The sequence below is a fragment of the Euprymna scolopes genome, chromosome 11 (assembly GCF_053919585.1).
Source record: "Euprymna scolopes isolate OS-2025 chromosome 11, ASM5391958v1, whole genome shotgun sequence".
Lineage (NCBI taxonomy): Eukaryota > Metazoa > Mollusca > Cephalopoda > Sepiida > Sepiolidae > Euprymna > Euprymna scolopes.
In genome coordinates, this window is record NC_136492.1 from 100302882 (window position 1) to 100328528 (window position 25647).

The 25647-nt window shown below is 29.9% G+C and overlaps 1 protein-coding gene across 1 annotated transcript in view; it reads right to left on the minus strand.

The window, feature by feature from the left end:
- Positions 1-1171: 1171 nt before the first annotated feature.
- LOC145287990 (uncharacterized) overlaps positions 1172-25647 on the minus strand; it is a 54043-nt gene continuing 29567 nt past the window's right edge. The window contains exons 4-7 of the mRNA XM_080135987.1: positions 16998-17976; positions 14991-15108; positions 14337-14494; positions 1172-2031 (exon numbers count right to left, since the gene is read on the minus strand). Coding sequence (XP_079992113.1) covers positions 1935-2031; positions 14337-14494; positions 14991-15108; positions 16998-17976 — 1352 coding nt within the window. The 3' untranslated portion in view covers positions 1172-1934. The remainder of the gene's footprint in view (positions 2032-14336; positions 14495-14990; positions 15109-16997; positions 17977-25647) is intronic.

Below are 25647 nucleotides of genomic sequence, written 5' to 3' on the forward strand. Positions count from 1 at the left end.
TACATCATTCAAACTCCTCGGTCTATTATTCACAGGTAACATGAATTGGAACAAATATATAGACGGCATTGCCAAGGCTGCTGCAAAGAAAATGAGCTCTATCTACTGTGCTAGGAAAATATTCACACCTGCCTGTATTCTATATCTTTACAAAACCCTTATTCACCCATGCACAAAGTATTATTAGTACATATGGACTGGTGCATCAACCACTAGTCTTTGTTAGGCAAAAAAAAAAAAAAAAAAAAATTTGGTCTCACACTATCAACCAAGTCTTAATCCCTATTCCATCACCACAATGTTACATCCCTGTGCCTGTTTTACAAATACTTTAAAGCAATGTGATCCGACAAACTTCTAGCATTGGTGCCACCTCGATATAAATACCCCCCTCCTCCCAACTAGCCCAACAAGCAGCAAAATCCCACATCATACGTCAAGCTTTCTACTCTGATAGTTTTTTTCCCCTTGATTAGCTAAACTTTGGAATTCCCCCCCTGTTTCCCTGACTGCTAACATGCAGCACTTGTAATTCAAAATAGCTTCACAGAATTAAGATTCTCTGCAAAATTCTCAAAAGTGACAATTTTGCAAAAACACTATCTAATTTGACAAAAAGACCAGAAATGGATTTTCCATGCCATTGTGCGTATGAAAATAGTCTTAGTGTCAATGTGCTTTGTTTGGAGGAAATATATAAAAAAAAAAAAAAATTCAATTTTAAATGAGCATCGGTGTTTAGTCATATTTAAAATTTTTAATTTATTTTCCTTATTAAAACAGGAATTTTATTCCAAACTAAAATGTAAACTAAATTAAATGAAACCTTTTACATAAGTAGTTTGACACTTTTTTTTCTCCAAATATTGACAAATTTAAAATTTTAATTTCTAAGAAATTGAATTCAATAACTATTTTTCTATACAATTAACTAGATTTTTCTTCAGCTTTTTCTCTTGTACTTTGATTAGAACAATTTTGAGAGAAAATAATTAGGCAATACAGAGCCTGTTAAGCCAGTTACTTCCAATGAGATCATAGACGTGGATTTGCTATAGATGAAAATCTAGAATTCTAGCATATAGTTGTAGAAAATATGAAATGCCTAAATAAAGGTGAAAATAAAAACAGTAAAATATTAAGCATCTAAAATAAAATACACAAAGAAATATTTTAAACAGTTAAGATAATGTTTATTAGATACAGGATTGATTACAAAGATAAATTGATTCTACAACTTAAGGGTATTTGAATGATTCGTTTATGGGTTTAAAAATGTATAAGTGTCAACATGAAAATGATACAATGAACTCAGTAATGTAGTCAAGTAAAAATGGTTAAGAAATCTTTATCTTTACAAATCTTTCTACAGAAAATATACAATCTGAAATTACAAAACCACACACTGTTCGTATATCCCAACACCATGACAGATTTAAATCTATTGACTAAAATAGATATAAACTATTACACTGAAAAACTATAATTATCACCTCCAAAATTTTAGCTACTCATTTATTTGGTTATAGCTAACTAATACAAAAATCATTTGAATTCAAATCAAGTTAGTAGTAAAAAGAAAAAAAAATTAAATACTTTGAATGATTTCTTAAATTCTATATATGCAGCACCAATTATAACGACAAGTGTTTCAAGTAGACCGATATTTACAGCACCAAAACGTTATAATTATAGTTATTCTTAAAAAAATGAGTAAATACTTTCATTTGACATGTTTTGGGGATTTACTTGTTTAAAATAAATCAGATTCTTAGGAAATTTTTTCACCTAGTATTTTATATTTTGTTCAAAACTATAAATATTTTGTGAAATTCAAGAATATCTTATAAAAAAATAAAATTCTTTTGTAATTCTACTTTTAGTAGAATTAAAATTTATAAAAATAAGTAAATGAAAAGTGTCCTTTTTAAAGGTTATACAAAACGGAGAAAAAAAAGTGTAAAAGATAAAAGAACCCAGCTAAGTCTGTAAGTAGTTGCTCCAGCAATTCGGCATCTTAAGGTCTCATATCTGTGATAAAAAAGAGAAAGCAAAAACATTAACAGATTAATATTTTTTTTATTAAATAAAAGTTTAAAATTTTAAAAAGGAATTAAACTATTAAGTAATGTCCACAAATGACAAGTATTACTAATATGAAGCTCAAGTTAAGCATTCTTTTTTGATTTTGAACAAATGGGATTTGATAAAGGATCCTCATCTGTTAATTTACTATTTTTTTTTTTTTTTTACATTCAACCAATGATCTAAGAACTATCACAATTATAGAATAGTGAGAAAAATGAAGACAAATTTTGCCTGAATGTACATAGGTAGGGCAGGTATTAATGCGCTCATATCTATTTAAAGGACAAGATCCTCCATTCTATTATGTACATTTACATATAGTGGTGAAATGTTCCAAGGACAGTTAACCCTTCTTAGGTCAACTGATGCTGAAACTGATCATGATGGAAATTATATTCAGCTAAAAAGTCCTTAAAAATAAACAGCTAACTCATATATATATATATATATATATATATATATATATATATATATATATATATATATAATAAATGAACTTGAAAAAATATTATCTTTGATAAAGCAAACCTATCATGACACTAAAAGCTCTACCTGGTTAAGCGGAGCAATTCATTTACATATATATATATATATATATATATATGTGTGTGCAAGTTTGTTTAAAGGAAAAAGATGGATACAATTTCAGACAGAATCTATATACAAATAAAGCAATAAGCAAAGAAAACTACTTGTTAGAACGATAAAATCAACTAAAAACATGCTTATATTTGATATTTGTTTAGAATCATGAAACTTCTTGGAATTAAAAGAATTTTGCAAAGATTGCATTATTATAAAAAGAAAACATTTAAAAATTAATGTATATAACTTGGAATGCAAATGTATATATATATATAACTTGGAATGCAAATGTATATATATATATATATATATAACTTGGAATGCAAATGTATATATATATATAACTTGGAATGCAAATGTATATAACTTGGAATGCAAATGTATATATATATATAACTTGGAATGCAAATGTATATATATATATATATATAACTTGGAATGCAAATGTATATAACTTGGAATGCAAATGTATATATATATATATAACTTGGAATGCAAATGTGTGTATATATATATATATATATATAACTTGGAATACAAATGTATATATATATATATATATAACTTGGAATGCAAATGTATATATATACTAGCATGGGTGCCCGGCGTTGCCCGGGTGTTTGGAGGTGTATGCTGAGCAAATAAAAAGGGGGTAATTTTTTAAACTTTGACCCCAATTATGACCCCTGAAAATTTATTGTTTTGGGCTCAAATCAAGTTATTAAGTTAAATCCATGTCCACGGAAGCTATATCTAAAATTTCAAGTGTGTAGACCCAAAATTGTCGGAGAAGTTTGGTAGAGTTCTCAAAGCTCAAATCGTTGAACTTTGACCCCTTAATCGCCAAATTTCTGGCTAAAAACCGATCACATAGATTTTTCCAAATCTCAGTACCCTGTATATCAAATTTCGAGTCTGTAGACTAAAAATTGACAGAGTTATTTCGTAGGGAAATGTACACAGACACACACACTTTCACTTTTATAGATATACTAGACCACCCGTGACCTGTTGGGTCAGTACGTTATATTAGCTATGGAATTCATGTATGAGCGTGACACTTGTGGCATAAAGAAAATAGTTTTTTTTTACATAACAGAAGCATTTCTATGAAAGTATATTAAAATGAAAAAAGAATATAGATAGATTTCTATGAGTCGTTCTGTTTATTATAATTGTTATTTTTTTTTAAATTACAGTTACTGAATTATAAGTGGTTGGTCATACTTATAGGTAAATATGCACTGAACAGGTATCATAATCCTTATTATAGTTAAATTCAAATTTTGATATATCATCTTTTAAATGAAATTGTTAGTTGAAAGTACAGAATAATAAAAAAAACACTCTCCACATGTTAATAATGGCTTTTTAAATAGAAAATGAAAATAAAATGTAACTTTTTCATTTAATTTAAGCAAACATTCAGTACCCATTGTGTAAAGGAAAACACTATTTAATGTAATAGAAATGTGTGCATTTACCGATTCAGCTTTCCGTTTGGAAATGTAAGCAGACGACTTTAAAAAACATGGGAAGAAGAAAAAGAAATTTTTTTGTAATAACGCCCTCTAGTAAAAAGGTCTGCATTAGTTAAGGGGGATAACTCTATCCAGTTTTACATCGCTGCCTTTTTCTCTCTCTCACACATACACGTAACTATTTCTCGCGTACGTAACGAAAACAGAGGGAGTAGGAGTGTTGAAATCTATAAGAGGGAAAGTGAGAGGTGTTTTCTTTCCATAAATTGTATAGGGTAATATTTCATATTATCAATAGATTCATAGATAAATAGATTTTATAATATATATTATAATTATCTATGAATCTATGTATTATTTGTATATATAAATAACTATTTGATCAAATTAAATTAAATTGTTTGTATTAAAAGCGATATAAAAATTCCGGAATTGGAATAACGGATTGCAGACGTTGCTATTAACGCATGCGCAACCGGATGTTGAAAACCGGAAATCTGATTGCAAACATACAAGATCCATAGACTTTTAGTATTATATAGATAGATTTAAAATTTGAGTCTGACAGAATGACAAAATTATATTGCAAACCGATATATTAAACAAACGAACTTCAAAGAGACAAATGAACACATAAGTAAAAACAATTTGTATTAGAAAACATTTATTATTCCACGTCTTTTTTACAGATCTGACGACTGAGGTTCGCTCTTAATAAAAATTGTTTTTTATAGTCTTAATTTTGACTTCCTTTTTCATAAAAAACTAAAAAAAAAATCAAGAAAGAAAAGAAATTTAATTTTATTTTTTCATTAATTTCTTTCTGTGCAAAGCAATTCTTTCAAACTTACTCTGTTTCCAAAATGTTTTTATTTTATTCCCCTCCCCCTTCATTCATTTTCCTCCGCATCCTGGCAAGTATTAAAATAAACTATTTATAATATTTATTTATGGATTTATTTACTTATCATTTCTTTTGTATCGGTAAATGAATTCCAGTTAAAAAAAAACTGTAAAAGTCACGTTAAAGGTGGTTAAGTTGGAAAGTAAGTAAAAATTTACCCTTTTTACTTTTATACGATTTCTGATCACTTTGAAAAAGGTGTGTGTGTGTTTTAAAAATGTTTTTTAACTGCTATAATCTCATTTATATATATATATATATATATATATATATATATATATATATATAACAACGTGAGTATTCATATCGTGGGTTTGTATTACTGTACACATAGATTCGAAAAAATAGTCAAAAACAAATATATAAATAAATGTTATCAAAGGCAAGATAAGTTACTTTTCTACCTAACTGGATATATTTTTTGTGTTTTTATTCAATGTAATATATTTATTCAGCTCGAAAAACATAGTGTTTACCGATGTGTTGGAAAATTCAAGATGGCGTCTCACACCCTCTTTAACACCGTAAGTTTGGGAAAACGTGTTATAAATAAAAAACTATACAAAATACTATTAAAAACCCGCCGAATATATGTCAACCTATGTCACGGTAACATATATTGAGCGAGTTTTTAACAGTATTTTAACAGGGCACATCGTAAAAACTGACCCATTAATTTTCCTGAAGTAAAAACTATATAGTTTTTAAACTTTTAAAACTGTACATTATAAAAAGAAAACTGTTCGAGTGATTTTTTTTTTTTACATGGGTGTCACCACTTATCAAGGCCCAGATGCCACTCAAGGATAAGTGTTAATAGGTATACATTAGTCATTGTGATTTTAGCATAGTAAACAGTGGGAATTTTGTAACTTGGATTACTTGAAAAAGAAAACTGTTCGAATGATTGAAAATGAAAACAAAATAACAATGTAAATATATTGATAAGAAAAAAAACAAAAACAAACGAAGTTTCCGTTTCAGGAACCCGAGTTTAATTTGGTAATCGTGAAGAAAGAGAGAGCCTGTTTCCTCCGTTCGACTATAGGTGGCGTTACTGGTGCCGGGAAAACTCGTCCCGGGAAAACTCGTCTCGGGAAAACTCGTCCCCTTTCGCTAGGTAGGAAAACTGGTCCCTTATTGAATAAATATCGATTGAAAACACATTTTATGATCGTTCTTGAAGGAGATATTGTTTTTTAAAATAAACTATAGCCCTCCCTCCATAATATTTTTTTAAAAATATTTTTACTTGTTTAATGTTTTTTTGTGTTTTTAATAAAAGCGTTTATTATGTTCATAAACGAGACCGCATATTTTTTTTTTATATTAATATAAAAATAATTTACTTATATACTGTTAGTGTTGCTTATAAAAGGGTAAAATCGATTTTTCTACCTCGCCGACTATGTTGTTTATTTAATTTATTTGGAATCGTTTATTTGGTAAAGAAAAAAAAACAGAAAACAAACAAAAACATTTCGGTCGAGTGTTACGGGAGAACGAGAAATAATGCCTGGTATATCACATCTTAGGGGGTCTTGATAATCGCTAAAAAAATAGAAAATTAAAGAAATTACTGAGGGAGATTTGGTTTTAAAAAGAAAATAATAAATTTTAATATTTTTTAAAATATAATTTAGAGAGAGAGGGGGGGGATAAAACCTCCCTTCGAAAAGCAACCAACAAAAAATGAAATTAAAAAGATTCTTGATAAACGATAGCGGAGTTTTCAATAAAATTGATTAATAAATTTATTTAGTGATTACTTTCTCTCTTAATGATTGATTTTAGAATTTTGAAGTAAAAATTAAAAAAATTAAAAATGAGTTAACGAGAGATTGTTAGCACATGGCATCTCTCGCGCCAAAAAAATATTTCGCTTTTAATTTATTAGTTAATTTTTGCAAAATTTGACAGGACGACAATAAATGTTGATAATTGATAAAATCATAATTTTAAATAACGCATGAGTGCATTTGGTATGACAGAAAACAAAAACATAACAACAAAAAACTATCATAATTAAAAACCAAAACCAAAAGCGTAACGAAGAATCGAATCGCTCCCTGTTTTTTAATTTTTGGGTTTTGTTTTTTTTATTGTTTTTATGACTCCAAAAAACATCGTTAAAATAAGAACAAAAAAAATTTGTAATTAACTTTGTATAAACATAATAAACGCTTTAAAATAAGTTAAATCACTAAGAACTTAGCCAGTTAGGTAGAAAACGGACACTTAGAAAATCGATTTTATTTAAAAAAAAAAAAAAATATTTAAAAAAAAATATTATGGGGGGGGGGGGGGGCTATAGTTTATTTAAAAAAACAATATCTCCTTCAAGAACGATCATAAAATGTGTTTTCAATCGATATTTATTCAATAAGGGACCAGTTTTCCTACCTAGCGAAAGGGGACGAGTTTTCCCGAGACGAGTTTTCCGGAGACGAGTTTTCCCGAGACGAGTTTTCCCGAGACGAGTTTTCCCGGGACAAGTTTTCCTAAATTCGGCGTTACTGTCTGTCCACCCAGTTACGGAAGTACAAAATGTATATAATGCCACCCTTGAAATAAAAATAAATGTTTTTGTTATATTTTAATTTTAAACATGTTTCTTTTTTTTTTGTGCAAACATATTTAAGTTTTATTTTTTTGCAAACATATTTAAGTTTTATTTTTCCAAACATTTACGTTTTGATGCTTGTTTATTTTTAAACATTTACGTTTTTTTTTTGCAAGTATAAACTAAATGTTTTTGCTGTATTTTTCTTTTAAACATATTTATGGGTACAACCGTTTTTCCGCGAGTATTTTTTACGCTCTTATGATAATAGTAAAAAAAAATCAACGTTTTTTTCTTTTATCTTTTTTATGGACCCCCCCCTTTTTTCTTAATTTTTCTGCACTTATTTTACCTTTTCCGCAAGTATATATATATATATATATATATATTTGAAAAAGGATATTGTAAAACCTGAATCTTACTTGAAACTACTATTAAAAAATAGCGCGGTACCAATAAGTGCATAAGCAAACTTTTCAAAAAGAAAAATATTTCAAAAATATTTAGTTTATGCTTGCAAAAAAACAAAAAAACAAAAAAAAACCGTAAATGTTTTAAAATAAACAAGCAACAACACGTAAATGTTTGGAAAAATAAAACTTAAATATGCTTGCAAAAACAAACAAAAAAAAACGTAAATATGTTTGAAAAAACAAAAAAACAAACAAATATGTTTGCACCCCCCAAAAAAAACCATGTTTAAAATTAAAATATAACAAAAACATTTATTTTTATTTCAAGGGTGGCATTATATACATTTTGTGCTTCCGTAACTGGGTGGACAGACAGTAACGCCACCTATAGTCAAACGGAGGAAACAGGCTCTCTCTTTCTTCACGATTACCTTTAATTTTATGTCGTAATCATTCAACTCGTTAGCGGTTTTATTCAGCGATTAGGGATAACCATACGACATATCTAATTACCAAAGCGATTTTTTTTTAATTTTTTTTTTTTATTAAAACTAAACCTGTTTAGTTTTAATGAACCAATTTTTTTAAAGCCAACACTTTAGTTATTTTGAGAGCGTGCAACTGCACCCGAAAGGTTGATTAGGAAACTCCAAATCCTTTTATGACTCGAAAAAAAGGGCTTTTTATCGGCTTAAATGATAAACTAATGTTAAATATTAGTATTTAATATAATGAGATATCAATCTACACAATTTGCCATCGATTCTGAAATAAAATGAAATCCTGACATTGTGATCATTTTTGCAGGTGTTATGTGCCAAATATTGAAATAAGAATGTTTAAATTCAATTATTGTAATTTAAGTCTTTAATTTTAAAGTCGATTTTATTTATAAAATATCTTTTTAGAAATCAATCTCAAAAACAATCTGAACAATAAATCTCTTTTGTTATGGCTAAGTTTTTGTCAAGGGTAGAAATTATAATAGACAAGTATTCATCCATGATGACATTTTACCGATTTCCTGGTTTACAGGTATTCTTGCTAAATTTCTTCGAAAGAATTGACATAAACAATACTTCAACTAAATACGTATATTTCATGCAATAATGACTTTTGTTTCTTCTGACTTTTCCTAAACTAAACATAAAACATCGGTTAGGGTTAGTTTAACATTCTGTAAAAGTACCTTCCGTTTTTTTTTTTTTTTTTGTACTTCTGCAGAGAAGGTAAAAAACCGATAAAAACTGGATATATTTTTCGTGTTTTTATTCAATTTAACATGTTTATTCAGCTCGAAAAGAATACAGTGTTTACCGATGTGTTGGAAAATACAAGATGGCGTCTCACACATTCTTTAACACCGTAAGTTTGGGAAAAGGTGTTATAAATAAAAAACTATACAAAATACTATTAAAAACCCGCCGAATATATGTCAACCTATGTCACGGTAACATATATTGAGCGAGTTTTTAACAGTATTTTAACCGGTTTTTTATTTATTACACCTTTTTCCAAACTTACCGTGTTAAAGAGAGAATCGGCCGCCATCTTGAATTTTCCAATACATCGGTAAACACTGTATGCTTTTCGAGCTGAATAAACATGTTAAATTGAATAAAAACGCGAAAAATATATCCAGTTTGGCAGAAAAGTAATTTATCTTGCCTTTGATAACATTTATTTGTTATATATTTGTTTTTTGGCAACTTATTCGAATCTATGTGTACAGTAATACAAACCCGAAATGAATTTAAGACCACGAGTGAAATGAGAAAATGAAGAAAATCACATTTACTGTGTGTGTTTACTGTTTATGCAAGTCAGCGGGTTTGGTTGCCATAACAACGTGACGGTAGTGAACGTGTGTGTGTGCGTGTGTGCGCGTGTGCTTGCTAGTACTACTACTAAGTTTGTAGGAGCGTTTGATTTCGTGTAGTTTAGTTTCGTATAATAGTTTCGTATTTTTTTTAATTTGTAAATAACAAGTTATTAAAAAATTAAACCCTTCCAAGATGGACAATAAATAAAGCCATAATATTTTATGATAAAGGTAAGAGCGTAGAAACGATTGTTTTTTAGGAGATGTGATTATTGGATTAACCAATCAGAAATCGTCTGTGGCACACACATCTCTGTTTTTATAGATATATAGATAGATATAAATTGGAATGCAAATGTATATATATATATAAATTGGAATGCAAATGTATATAACTTGGAATGCAAATGTATATATATATGTATATAACTTGGAATGCAAATGTATATATATATATATATATAACTTGGAATGCAAATGTGTGTGTATATATATATATATATAACTTGGAATACAAATGTATATATATATATATATATATAACTTGGAATGCAAGTGTATATATATATATATAACTTGGAATGCAAATGTGTGTGTATATATATATATATATATATATAACTTGGAATACAAATGTATATATATATATATAACTTGGAATACAAATGTATATATATATATATATATATATATATATATATATATATATATATAACTTGGAATACAAATGTATATATATATATATATATAACTTGGAATACAAATGTATATATATATATATATATAACTTGGAATACAAATGTATATATATATATATATATATATAACTTGGAATACAAATGTATATATATATATATATATAACTTGGAATACAAATGTATATATATATATATATAACTTGGAATACAAATGTATATATATATATAACTTGGAATACAAATGTATATATATATATAACTTGGAATACAAATGTATATATATATATAACTTGGAATACAAATGTATATATATATATAACTTGGAATACAAATGTATATGTATATATATAACTTGGAATACAAATGTATATATATATAACTTGGAATACAAATGTATATATATATATATATAACTTGGAATACAAATGTATATATATATATATATAACTTGGAATACAAATGTATATATATATATATATAACTCGGAATACAAATGTATATATATATATATATAACTCGGAATACAAATGTATATATATATATATAACTCGGAATACAAATGTATATATATATATATATATATATAACTTGGAATACAAATGTATATATATATATATATATATATATAACTTGGAATACAAATGTATATATATATATATATATATATATAACTTGGAATACAAATGTATATATATATATATATAACTTGGAATACAAATGTATATATATATATATATAACTTGGAATACAAATGTATATATATATATAACTTGGAATACAAATGTATATATATATATATAACTTGGAATGCAAATGTGTATATATATATATATATATATATATATAACTTGGAATGCAAATGTGCGTATATATATATATATGTATATATATATATAGCTTGGAATGCAAGTGTATATATATATATATATATATAACTTGGAATGCAAATGTATATATATAACTTGGAATGCAAATGTATATATATAACTTGGAATGCAAATGTATATATATAACTTGGAATGCAAATGTATATATATAACTTGGAATGCAAATGTATATATATAACTTGGAATGCAAATGTATATAACTTGGAATGCAAATGTATATATATATATATATATATATATATATATATATAACTTGGAATGCAAATGTATATATATATATATATATATATATATATAACTTGGAATGCAAATGTATATATATATATATATATATAACTTCGAATGCAAATGTATATATATATATATATATATATAACTTGGAATGCAAATGTATATATATATAACTTGGAATGCAAATAATATTATTCTTTCATAACCTTTGATTAAATATTACAGAACAATGAAACCTGATGAGCAACATATTAGATATTTTAAATCTGGATTTTGTGATTCCTGAAGGGAGTAGAGCGTAAAAAAATATAAATACTCCACCTGCTTTCCATAAACCATTCCTCTAAATATAATGCTAACAAAATCAGATTTTTTTTTTTTTTTTTTTACATAGACGTCACCACTTATCAAGGCCGATAGGCCACTCAAGGATAAGGGTTAAAGAGTGTAGAGTAGTCAAAAGGACAATATAGTAATCGATAGTAATGGAAGTTCGGTAAATTTGTTAACTTAAGTGGAACGGCTCATCAGAAACTTGTTCACGTTGGACTTGAAGTCAACCATATTATAGACAGTTGGAAAGCAGGAAAACGGAAGACAATTCCACAGGCATGCAGTTCTAAGAAAGAAGCTTTGATCATGGAATCTACGTTTAGGTTTAGGTACAGATAAAGAATGGGGAAAATTATTGATAGTGTTTTCAGCTAGTCTAGTGTTTCTTGTGAAAGTTTGGCGAGGGGGGACCATAGATTGAAGCTCAGTTGAACACTTTCCATGAAAATAACGATAAAGCAGAGACAAACTCGCAACATCTCTTCTGTGAGATAGAGGTTGCAGCGAAGAGAAAAGGACATCTCCCACCAGTCCACGAAGTCTATTTTGAACCCTAACAAGGCAGGACAAGTCTTTTCTAGCAGCTCCTGCCCATATGTGGCAACAGTACTCCATCCTTGGTCATATCTGGCTCTTATATAGATAGAGAATTGCATCAGCAGTGAGATATCTACTGGTGCGATAGAAGGATCCGACCATTTTTCCAGTGGCCTTGGCAACAGATTTGATGTATGTATTCCATTTAAGATCAGGAGTAAAGGTCCAGATTAGAAGCCTGTCAAAACTTGAGGCCTCCCCAAGACGAGAGCCATTCATTTTAATTGATGCCAGATGGGGATCAGAACGTTGATGATGTAAAGATAGAAGCTTGGTTTTAGATGCATTAAAAGTAACCAGCCACTCCTTTCCCCATTGTACAACGTGATCAAGATCAGAGGAGAGAGAATCGGAGAGAACTTAGTCGTTTACTGTCTTAGATGTGCTACCATAGATGGTAGTATCATCAGCAAAAATGTCTACGAATAATGTAAGGATGTGATTTGGAAGATCATTAATGTAGATCAGGAAAAGAGTTGGGCCCAGGATGGACCCCTGAGAGACTCCAGCATTTATACTGTGAGCTTCTGATTTTTGCCCATCAACTACTACTCTTATGAACCTATCAGAGAGAAATGATTTAATAATTGAGAAGACATTTCCAGCAATACCATAGCTGGAGATCTTGTGAAGTAAACCTTTATGCCATACCCTATCAAAGGCCTTTGATATGTCAAGAGCAATTGCCCTAGAAAGGTTGCCTCTGCCGAGAGATTCGCTAATCCTATGAGATATAACTGTAAGCACATCTGCTGTAGATCTATCAGAACGGAAACCATATTGTGTGTCACTAAGAAGGTTATTTTTGCTGAGATGGTTGATTACTTCTCTATTTAACAGATTCCAGCAACTTACTCATGACGCACAGGAGACTTATTGGCCTGTACTGAGAGGGGGATGAACGATCACCTGAATTCTTAAATACACGGTATACTGATGAGATTTTCCATGGTGATGGGAAGCTATTCTCCTTAAGACAACGTTTAAACAGTTTTGTAAGTATGGGTGCTAGTTCTGGTTGAAGTTTTTTTGAGTACTATAATTGGAATATCGTCAGAGCCAGTTGCTTTACTGGAATCAAGGTTTTTGATTAGCTTGGCAACATCACATACAGATATTTGTATATCACAGTGTGTTTTCTGATACAGGAGGAAATATTGGGGGTTGGCGGCCTTGGTCGCAAAGGGTAGAATTGGCTGCAAAGTTCTTGGCAAAGAGTTTGGCTTTGTCTGATGCTAACGAGATTAACTCAGGTCCATTGATGATAGTTGGGATGGAGCACACGCTTCTGTTCAGGATTCTGTTTGCAATTTGCCAAAACTGGTGGGAACCAAGCCGCTGCTCAGCTACTTTGGACTTGACGGACTGAGCATACAACTCTCTTGCGTTCTTTATTACTTTCTTACAATGGTTGCTGGCAGTCCTGAAAGCGGCTTTAGTTTCCATACATCTATTACGTTGGAAGCAGTGGAAAAAGTGATTTCTGTGCGCAATAGCAGCAGCACATTCCGGAGAAACCCATGGCTGGCTGTTAGGTTTTTGCTGGAACTTTTTCGAGGGTATGAAATTTTTCTTCAGATGTTTCTACCAAGCAGAATGATTACAAAGAATCATTATTCTAGGTTTTTAAAATTTTTTGGTTGGCATTAAATGACCCACTGAGGTGTTGATAGGCTGTAAATTTTTCAGGATACAAAAATATAAGAAAGACTTATGGCAAAAAAAATTAAATACCTATTTGATTTTCCAGCCATCATTTTATTGTATTCTTCTACCATAGTTTGTCCATCAAAATACCACTGTAGATCATTGAAAGGATATTCATAACCCTGTTTGCATTCACATTTGTAAGAACCTTCGGTATATTTCAAATGGCTTTGCAAAGGTACACACTGTAATGAAAAAGAAAAATTAAGGACATCAACAGAAAAGATACTTGAATTTGGCAAAATAAATTTTTGTGGTGTAAGCTATGGATATGTTAGAAAAGTTTAATATGAGAAATATTAAACCGTGATTAGCCAAACAGATTATATGATACATTAAGAAAAAGGAGATTTGTAATAGTTCAGAAAGTTACAAAAATATGTAACTATGCAACAAGTGACCAAATGGAGCTTCATTTCCACCTGGAAAATAGAAAATTTTAAGGAAGTAATAACCTGCTAATACATTAATATCCAAAATGTGTTTATAGTCACTTATCTCAAAGGTTTCAGTTATGAAGACACATGCATCATATATGCAAGACATATACAATGCAAACATAATATTCAAACCTGGAGAAACTAATTTATTTTTTTTACAAATATATGTGTATAAAATCAAAGATATGTAAAAGAAAAAAGAAAGATTGAGCAATTAGAAAAGAAAATGTTAAATCCTTACATAAGTTGTTTCATAATCACAATGGGCTGTGTTCTTGAAAGCATTTGCAACATAAAAATCAGCTGGACACTGATTAATATCCATGTAGTCTAAATTAACATCAACTGTTACAACACCTCTGTAAATAAAAAAATAAACAAACAAATAGATGAGAAATATACCCAGTAAAAGAGTTTGTTGAATAAAGATTGAAGAACGATCCCTTCAAAATCATCAAAACTGAAGTAACATTGTAAAATATAACTTTATAATGAATTTCACTTAGGAAAAAAAAAATCTACTATAAAAGGTTAATTTTCTATAAAAAAGGACTACTAAAAAGATAAAAGCTACATTACTTAATTAAGCAATCAGCCTGTAGTAATATTTCAAACAAACTGAACATGTTTGTTCATTGTTGCAGGAATATTTTTAGGAGAAAAATAAATAAATAAAAGTATAATTCTATCTGTATCTGGTTGAATAGTTCTCTATTGAAAATACTATTGCACATAGTTTAGAAAGAAAAACAAAAACCTGTTTTTTGGAACATCATTAGTAGTGGAAAAACTTGACCCCCCCCCCCCTCAAGTTCAGTTCCATTATTAATGCATTTTAATCAGGTTGATCATATCTGTTCATGGTTACATATTCTTTTTATGATCTACAGACTGTATTAGAATAGGGCCAAAAATAGATGGTTAAATCTAAATGAGATGAAGACAAAGCTTTCATTTAACAATTATAACAAACCTTTGCAACCACTGATTGCTATGGCTGATAACATTCTTCACAAGAGTCCAACATTCAAACTCCTCAATCTAACATGTACAGGTAACATGGATTGGAGCACATAGAAGATACTGCCAAGTTTGTTGCAAAGATGGTGGGTTTCTACTTCCAGGTTAGAACACCTCACAGCTACCATTTTCCTATAAAGCTACTACTCGCTCATGTGTGGAACATTGTTGTCATATCTGGGCTGATGCACCAATCAGTAGTCTCCTCCTCTTGGGCAGAGGGGGAAAACAAAAAAGAATCTCTAACCGAATAGCCCATTTCTACCAAGTTAATAAAAAAATACAAAAAAATTAAAATTTAGTAATCTGAAACTGTTATCTCATTGCACTTTGGTTTTTAATAAAAACTAAAACAGTTCATACTTTACTGGATAATTAAATCATTTTTAACTACAGTTCCCATTTTGATGCTTTAGTCAAGTTTTGGATGATGTAATCTCCAACCTTAAAGGTGAATAATTTTAAACTAAACACTGTATTTAATACTCAAAGCTAAATTGCTTTCATTCTATCAGGTACTGATGATATAATGTATTAATCTAGTTTTAAATTTTGTACAAACTGCACCTGAAGGTCAGGTTACATCAATTCAAATGTTGGGAGTATAAAAAAATCCAATTATCAATCCTAATTTGAAAATTTCTCAAAGATTTGTTCAGATATTTAGTGTGAAGGCCAAAATGCAATGCCGACTTTTTCAAGAATCTGATTGCTTAGCTCAAAACTTCAGATTTCTATCTAAAATAAAACATTACTATATATATATAAAAGCAAAGAGAAATGCAAATAGTACTATTAAAATCTATACCAATTTTTTTCTTTTTTTTAAATTACATTTTCACTCCAAACAAGGCACATTGTTACTTTGATGTAGGGGCTACTATCAGTGACATAAGCATCAGAGGTATTATGTAGGGAGTTGACAGCAAGATGTCGATCACATTACACTTGAACTTCTGCATGTCAGTACAGTTGGGGAAGCAGGGACCCGGAAAGGAATTCCAAAGTCTAGCAGTTCTGGGGAAGAAGCTACTGGAGTAGAAGTCTCTCTTACATCTAGGGATCTCTACTGTGAAGGGATGGGATTTAGCTGCTTGTCGGGTTGGTCAGGGGTATTTACGTTGAAGGGGTACAAGTGCTTGCAGTTCGTCAGAGCATTCACTGTTAAAGTACTTGTAGAACAGGAAGAGGGTTTAGTTTTAAGTTTTTATTTTATTTATATACTTACTTGAATTCGATGCTTGTTTTAAGAGTGTTCTTTCCAAAGAATGGCACCACATAAGTCACAACCCAACTGTCCACTCTTCCATCACATTTAAATACAGGTCGGATCCATTCTCCATCTTCATACCTTGTGGCTTTATAAGTTAATGGATAATATTCAAACCTGATTGAGCTGGTCCCATTGATATCGGAACGAATCATTGGTCGTGTCGTAAACTTCTGTAAAGAATGATAATTTGTTGCCCACCGAGATTTCATGTTAAGAAACCAACGTTTTGATGTGTAACTCTCATTAAATCCAGCAAAATCAATAACTGTAGCCGTTGCTCTGTCTTTGGTTTTGAAAGCAAAAGGTGCAAAATATTCGCGTGTATTTCCATCTGTTAACTGTGGATTCGTATTATCGCTAAGAGGTGACAAACGGAATTTATAACGATCAAAGAAAATACCAGATCCCAAAATCTTAAAGTCGCCCATAACATTTGCAATGACTTCTCCGAACATCTGCGTTTCATGAAGTCGCCGGTCACCACGAAGAATACCAAATTCTTCATATTCATCAACATTCTGGAGAAAATTGCTTAAAAAATGTGCCAGTCGAAGAGCTGTACGTCCTTGCGATTCAAATTGTTTTTCCGATCCATAACCAGCATCTCCAGGCAAAAGAAGTTCATTGGGCGACTTTGATTTGCAGTTATTTTTGTCTATATTTTCTTTTCTCTGAATAATTTGTCTCATCCTCGACCAGGATATGTCGTTAAAAAGATCTCTCTTCTTTCTAGACAGGGTACTTCTTACAGACCTCTGCAAAGGAACAAATGGCTTCTTTGCAAATTCAGTTAGTGGCATTCGATGACTTTCAAAAGAAAGTGGAAAAACCGACCGCAGAAATCTCTCTTTTGGGTTGTCATATGAATTTCTATTAGCAAAACGTTTATTTCGAATGCTTAGTGTCGGCATTTCTTTTGGAATGACTTGAGCAACTAAAAAAAAAATAAAAATAAAATAAAATAAATAAATAATAATGCGAATAAAGGACCCCCCCCAAAAAAAAAAAAATTGGATATTCAAAAATATGCAGCTTAGAAAAGTTAAAAGGATTTAACAAAATTGTTATACAATTATGAAATAGCAATCACAAATTTTAATAAATTTATAATAATTACATGTGCTAGAATAACATTTGATTCACAAATTCTTTTTCCAAGTTTATTATTACATTAATACATATAAATTTACATGAAATGCTTAAATATTTCCAAAACTAAATGCTTTTAAACGTCGAGTGTATCGTAAAAAGAGTATAACTGCTTTATTTTCAAACATAAACGTTTTTGCGCCATTTAACATTGAATTTAGTTATTTTTGGTAAAAAAATATTTTTCTTTCGTTTTTTTTTTTTTTGCTTCATTTTTCCAACATTTCATGCTTGATGGCATATTTACCCTTGGAAGTTTGTGGAAATTACACCTTCTGTAAGATTCTCTTGTAAACAGCTTCTTTTAAATATTCAAATATTTTGCCTGGAGATGCATGTCCCTTAAGTCTATTTTTTTGTAATATTTTTTTAATTTGTCATTGCATGATACATCATATAGGCGTCTTGGCATGGTATGCAAACTTTAGTTGCTTTCTCTCAAGGAAGTTTAGGATGTGATATTTGTGTGTCCAATACAAAGTCTTGATAATATCATTTGTTCTTTTCAGCACTATAAATGAATGCTTTGTTAGAGATTCTTCTGAATAATTTATCTTTTGTTATACACAGTTGCACTACAAAGTTGTTATTGAACATAAAATCTTATCAGTGTTGGTATTTTGTCTTTCAGTCCCATTTCTTCCAAATTTTTTGATATCTTTTGTTTCCGCGTGCCGTTCCCTAAGCAGGAGAATCAGGCTGAAAAATATTGTTACAAGTTTTTTGTTTTTTTAATGAAATTGTCTCGTATATTTCTAAATTTATTAGATGGTTATTAGAACTAGTCTTTCTGAATTCTGGTTGACATTTTGTAAAGAAGCCGTTAGTTTTATAGTTACTATTATTATTAGCTACTATATATTAATCTGATCACTATTCTTTCAACTGTCTTGCAAACAGCCGATTTGAACAGTGGTTTGATAAGAGTATAAATTCTTTTGAGGGTATGGGAATTATTGTGGCTTGTTCTCTTCTATTTGTAATTTTAGAAATTCATAGTGAAATTCATCAGGATTGCCAAGTTATGCAATCTTTGTTATTGTGAATGGTTTATTGGAGGTTTCAAAGTTATCTGAATAAAAGTAGATTTCCTTTTTCGGTACTTGTACAGTTTAATCAAGATATTAAAAAAATGAAAATAAAAATAAAAAGTTATATTGCACGTATCCGTTATGGAATGAAGTTCCCCGGAAAAAATTTTCATCAAGTATTTTTTTTTTTACAACGAAAAATTTGTTAGGATACCGAGGCAAAATGTTCGATTTTTAGGAAGAAAAGCTAGTAGTATTAAAGATAGAGAGGGAGTATCGGAGCTTTACATGGAGTTATCTCCCTGTGACGTGTTCAGCAAATTTCACAATGGCTGACTTTAACGTGCTCTCATAAGAAATTTGTTTTTCCGCTGTAAATAAAAAACTACTCGATCAAATTAAATTAAATTTTTTTTCGGAGATCTTCAGTCCAAAACAGATACGTACAATATAACCTTTTTTGATATTTTCATTTTTGAATGTCTTGACTAAACCGTACAAGTACCCATTTGTCTCCTAATGCTTTTTAACAATTTAAAATTCTTTCTTTGCAACTAGTTACTTATATTTGTATAAAAAAAGAAGCCCATCTACATAGAAGCTACGTTAACTGACATGCTAACCAACCATCATGTCAGACGATTCAGTAGTTCATCGGCACCGTCAACAGGCCAATAAGAAGAGACTACTAACATCTCGATATTAAACAGAATAAAAGTATATAATTTTAATCATTTGTATTTTTCTTGTGCTCATACACTTCTTTAAAACACTGGTGTCAGAAGCATACAACAAGAGAAATATGGACCACTACACAAGCTTCAGCGCCAAACTTTTTACTCAAAGAACATAAAACATTACTACACAACTTGAAAATGAAACCAACATAGCCATTTGAAGATACAGTAAGAGAAACTCAAGGCAGTATAAATGATCTGCTGACTGCGCTAAAAATCAACCTCTTTAACAACACCTCCCACAGATTAAAAGACAAAACAAAACAAAAAAAACGATTACAGCTAAGTTATGCACTAACAAACTATGCAACATCATGAGGCTACAGAAAACCTTCCTCCCTAGAAAACAATGTAAACCAATTCATTATGGCGCTAAACAAAGCCTACACAATCCATGTTATGCCAGAATTAAATACCTATCCTAGCTTGGAAGGCAAATTCGTTAAGTCTACAAAATATTTACTTGACTAAGGTATCTATCAGCAGTGAAATAGATAGTTGACTCTAAACAAAACACAGCCACTTTCAAACAACTGAAGGAATATTTGTTAGCAACCCATGATAGCCAGACGACCAATTTCTAACACCTTAGCCGAGACTGGAACCTAGAACGATGGGACAATGAAAAATTAGCAGATTTTATCGGCCTACTTGAAAATACTCCAGCCACATAAAAAGGACAACATTGAATTAACTGCAGATGGATTTATTTCTATCATAGGTGCAATACGAATAAGAGAGAAAGTGAGAATATGGAATACAAACCTCTACTCTCACCTTTTAAAACAATGGATAACCATTATACTGTGATTGGTATAGCGAGCAAAACCCAATGATACTTTGTATTGTCATCCACCCTATACAACCACAGGCCCATCTAGCAGAAACAGATGATAATATACCATCCATAAAGGAACAGGATTTTCACTTTGAGCAAGACAAAATGTGATGCCTTGTTTGCAGACATCAGGGAGATAAGCTGATCTAGTATCATAATGCTAGACTCTGGATGCTCAACCTGCATCAAACCAATATATTAGCTTCTTACCTAGCCGATATAATGAAGCTAAGAAACATATGACCTACTCCGACATCCAGGTAAACGGAGTCAGCAGCAATATCACATCTATTGGTGAATTAACTGGCGACATTACGATCAGCAGTTGAGACTCACCAATATTAAAAAAGTCAATCTTGTTTGAACAAAATATTTTATGCCACAACAGATTCAACTCCTACTTAATTAACAACGAAAAAGGCAACCATAGAATTCAGGCACACATTCGCCTCAGGATACACAACACACACACAGCCACTATCATACCACCGATGTCACTCTATGACATGGTATATAGTGCTGAACGCCCAGCTAGAGGAAAAACTGAACCAGCTGAAGCATAGCATGAGGCTATTTCTACCAAACCACTTTAACAGAAACAAATTAGAGGCTACTGCAAACCCAACTCATTTGCTATGCTGATATCAGTACCAAAGAAGGAGAAAATGGAAAATTCATTCAACCCATCTCCATAATAATCAATGGCCAGTCTCAGTCAGAAACAACACCTGATCGCTCAAGACTTGGAAGTCCTTTACAAATATATTAAATGCTGTTAACTTGCCTTATTCTGAATATCACGTGATGTGATCTGTTGATTATCCTCTGCTGGAAATTCCTATAAAATTTTCATTATAGACTTCACTTTTGTATAATATCATCTAAAGAGGTCACTTGTTACTGGCTGACAGAAACATCCATGAATGTGTAGTAACATAAATGCTTATGTAAAAATAAATAAAAAGTATATATCACTCAAATATATATATATATATATATATATATATATTTAGCCAGTAGAGTTTAGTTTCCTAGAAGTACATCCAATGAAACATGTGTCTACCAAAGAGTGCTCAATGAGTAAACAGAGCAGGTATATGAAATTTATTTATACAAACATTGATGGCTACATATGTGCATACATGTTTCTGTAATCCCCCAACGCGGGTGATTACAGAAACATGTATGCACATATGTAGCCATCAATGTTTGTATAAATAAATTTTATATTATATATATATATATATATATATATATATATATATATATATAGAGAGAGAGAGAGAGAGAGAGAGAGAGCATTTTTTTTCTCTTAAGCATATTTCATTAAATAAAATAGATGTTTTTGTCTTAATTCTATTTTGGATCGTTTTCATCTTCCGAATAATAATTTTTTTTATAAACATGTATATTTTTTTTATTGGTTAATTATTTTTAATTATTTTAATAACTTTACAAACATTTCAGGTTATTACTATTGGTAAAGTTTATTTTATTAATAATAGGCTCTTAAATTTAAAACCTAACCTGATTATAACTAATAATTCCTTCCCCTCAACCAAGTTGTTTGATAAGATTAACTTGGTTTATGATATCAAATTAGCATTACAAATTGATATTTTCTTTTTAGATAATTGTTATTTTATCAACTTGCATGAAAAGAGCTATGTAAAAGATGCTTAAAACCGTTTGAATTATGCAAATACTATCAGTAGTTCAAAAGTTATGAGAACTGTAAGTGCCAAAATTTAGGCTTTTTAGAAAAAGTGGGCTAAATTACAACCTCAACCTTTCAAGAAATTCAGTAATTTTGCCACTATTTATTTATTTTTCAAGCTATTCTCATAAAACTTGGTACTCTTATGTAAAATTGTGCTCTTTCTGATTATGAAGTCAAATCTGAATTTATCTCTTTACCATTAGTCATGAATTATAAATTCAGATGTACAAATTTCAATTTTTTTTAAACTGACGCATGGTATCAAACAGTGGGTGTCTTTTCATGAACAAAACTAAGTATTATAGTGGTATTTAAATATAGCTTTATTGAGAGCAGGCATTTTCCTGCCTTCTCAACAAAGGAAAGTTTAATCTTGGGTGTAGCCATTGAATGCCTCAAGAGCAGTCATGGCTGGTATTTACTACTCCCCTCAAAGAAAAAAAAAATGATGATTTGATCTCTGAAATAAATCAAAGAAAATTTTTCATATAGATCTTGGATTTCTGTAAAAGATGGAAATTCCCATAGTCGACCAGAACTTATGCATTTTGGGACCAATCCAATTTTCAATTTTGTAAATCCTCTATCTGGTCCAAAATATACGCCTATTTTCTGAGATGCAACCATAAATCGTACTCTACATGAATCCCCGATGTAATTTTCACAGTACTAGGATACCAGGAATCCTGATAAACAACAACTATATATTCACCAGTTGATGGTAATTTTTGTCATTTCTATTCTGTTGTTTTACTGAAAATTCAACTATGTAAACAAAGAAATAAAACTAATTTTTTACCTTGTTTCCACCTTAACATTTAAAATGATTACTTTTATAGGTTTTAGGGTATGCTGAAAACGAATATCACATTTAAATTTTCCGCAAATAAGTAGTTTTCCGGATATTAAGCAATGTCATTTCTTATGTTATCATTGGTGGCCATCTTGGTATGTGCAACCGCGCAAACGCAACCCTGAGAAACTATGCACAAACGTGCATACCAAGATGGCCACCAGCAATATCTAGAAAAGCTACTTATTAGCAGAAAATTTAAATGCGATATTCGTTTTCAGCATACCCAAAAACCTTTAAAAGGTAGTCATTTTAAAGAAAAATGTTAAGGTGAAACAAGGTAAAAATTTACAAAATGCATCACAATGAACTTCTTTATCGAACCACCTAATTATTATTTAGATATCCTCAGTTAAAAAGTTTTAAAAAAAACTGGTTTGTTTTACAGATTCGAAAAAAATGATCTTGACAACAAATTAAAAATAAATTCAAGTTTCACAATATCTTTTTATTTTTAAGAGAATACTTTAGTAAGTTCAGCGCATGGCCATTTTTCTGCGAATCTGATAAAAGATAGCATTTTAAAGAAAATTCTGCGCAATTAATAATTATCAAATATTTACATATTATACATGAAAATAATTCTGAAACTATTATCTATATGAAAATGGATGATATATGCTGATTTATCTTATCAATTTTGAAATATTCTTTCGACTTTGCTTTGTTGTAACTTTGCTTCCTGTGGCCGTAAAAAAAAAACAAACAAAACAAATCACACCAGTAGAGATGGACTTCTATGTTTATATAGCCTGTATAATTTCAGCCATATCCAATCAAATTTAACCCCGCGCATATGTATCCAAACGTAACATAAAATGTAAACATTTAAAAAACTGTTTTCCATTTTGTCATTTTTTACCGTTTTTTTATTTTTAACTTGGAGCATAAAAATATTGAACACATAAAAGAAAAATAAATTAACATCATTGGAATGCTTATTTTATTCTCTTTTCATCAATATAATTTTTTTAAAAATTGACCAACAAATAAAAAAGATATGACTTGTTAAAGCACATTAGGTATGTAATATTGCCGATGTCCACGAAAATACAGCATACGCTTGTAATGCTAATCAAATGCCCTTTGGGAGACTGTCTCTGATAATAAAGCTGAAAACATAGATAAGTTTGATTACCACCACTTTGTTGAGAAAATTAACCATCGCTCTGAAAACATATCTAACCACCTGATTAATCAACATTCCTGTCCTCTGTTCCAATCTAGGAAGATTTTAGTTAACACATCTATACTTGAACAGACCAATACTAAATGAAAACTTGAAATACTAGAAGCATTACAAATAACTATAAAACCTACTATCAATAAAATAAACTTTACTAATAGTAGCAACATCCTGAAATATTTGTAAAGTTATTAAAATAATTAACTAATGAAAAAAATATACATGTTATAAAAAACAATTTTATAAATTGTTCAAAACTAGTTAGATTAATCTATCCCTGATGATGAATCCAGAAGGATTGGAAAGTACTTAGATTTATGACAAATATGGCGATTACATCAGCCAGTTCCTGCCAGAAATAAAGACCATTACTCAAAAGTTGGAAAAAAAAAACAAACAAAAAAAAACAAATTAATAGACAAAAAAAATGTGTTTTATCTAATGAAATTTATATATATATATATAAAAAAGACTTGTGCACCATCACTGAGAATCAAAACCAAAATGTTTAACATATGATTTACTTTTTCCTTTGAGATTAATGCCCGAGCTATGAAGACATGCTAAAAATTAAAACATGAACCAATAGCTAATACATTACGCATGAATATTCGCAATGCCGTCGTTGTTTGACTTTCACCTGGCAAATTCCATTTTATAAATTTTCACACCGATTTTCCCAGGCTAAAACCCAAATATAAAGTTTTGCATGGGTTTGAATACCCTATCTATTAAGTTTCATGCCTGTAGACCAAAATCTGAAACCTAGTTCGGTAGGCAAAATTTTTTAAACATTATATATATATGTATATATATATATATTTATAGAGAGAGAAAGAGGTTTGTGTTTATTATAACCCCTTTTATGCAAATATTATGCAAGTGTAAATCATGTAGAATATCTGCATGAAGATAATTACACGTAATAGTTAACTAAAGATGATCACTCCAGAAGAAAACCGAAAAAAATTAATTAAAATGAATGTTTAGAAGAATTAAATATTAGATTTTTTGCAGATGAATGCATACATAAAAGTTGTATTTTCTTTTTGAATAAATAGAAAAAAAGATTTGTCTTTTCTTTTTGGCCA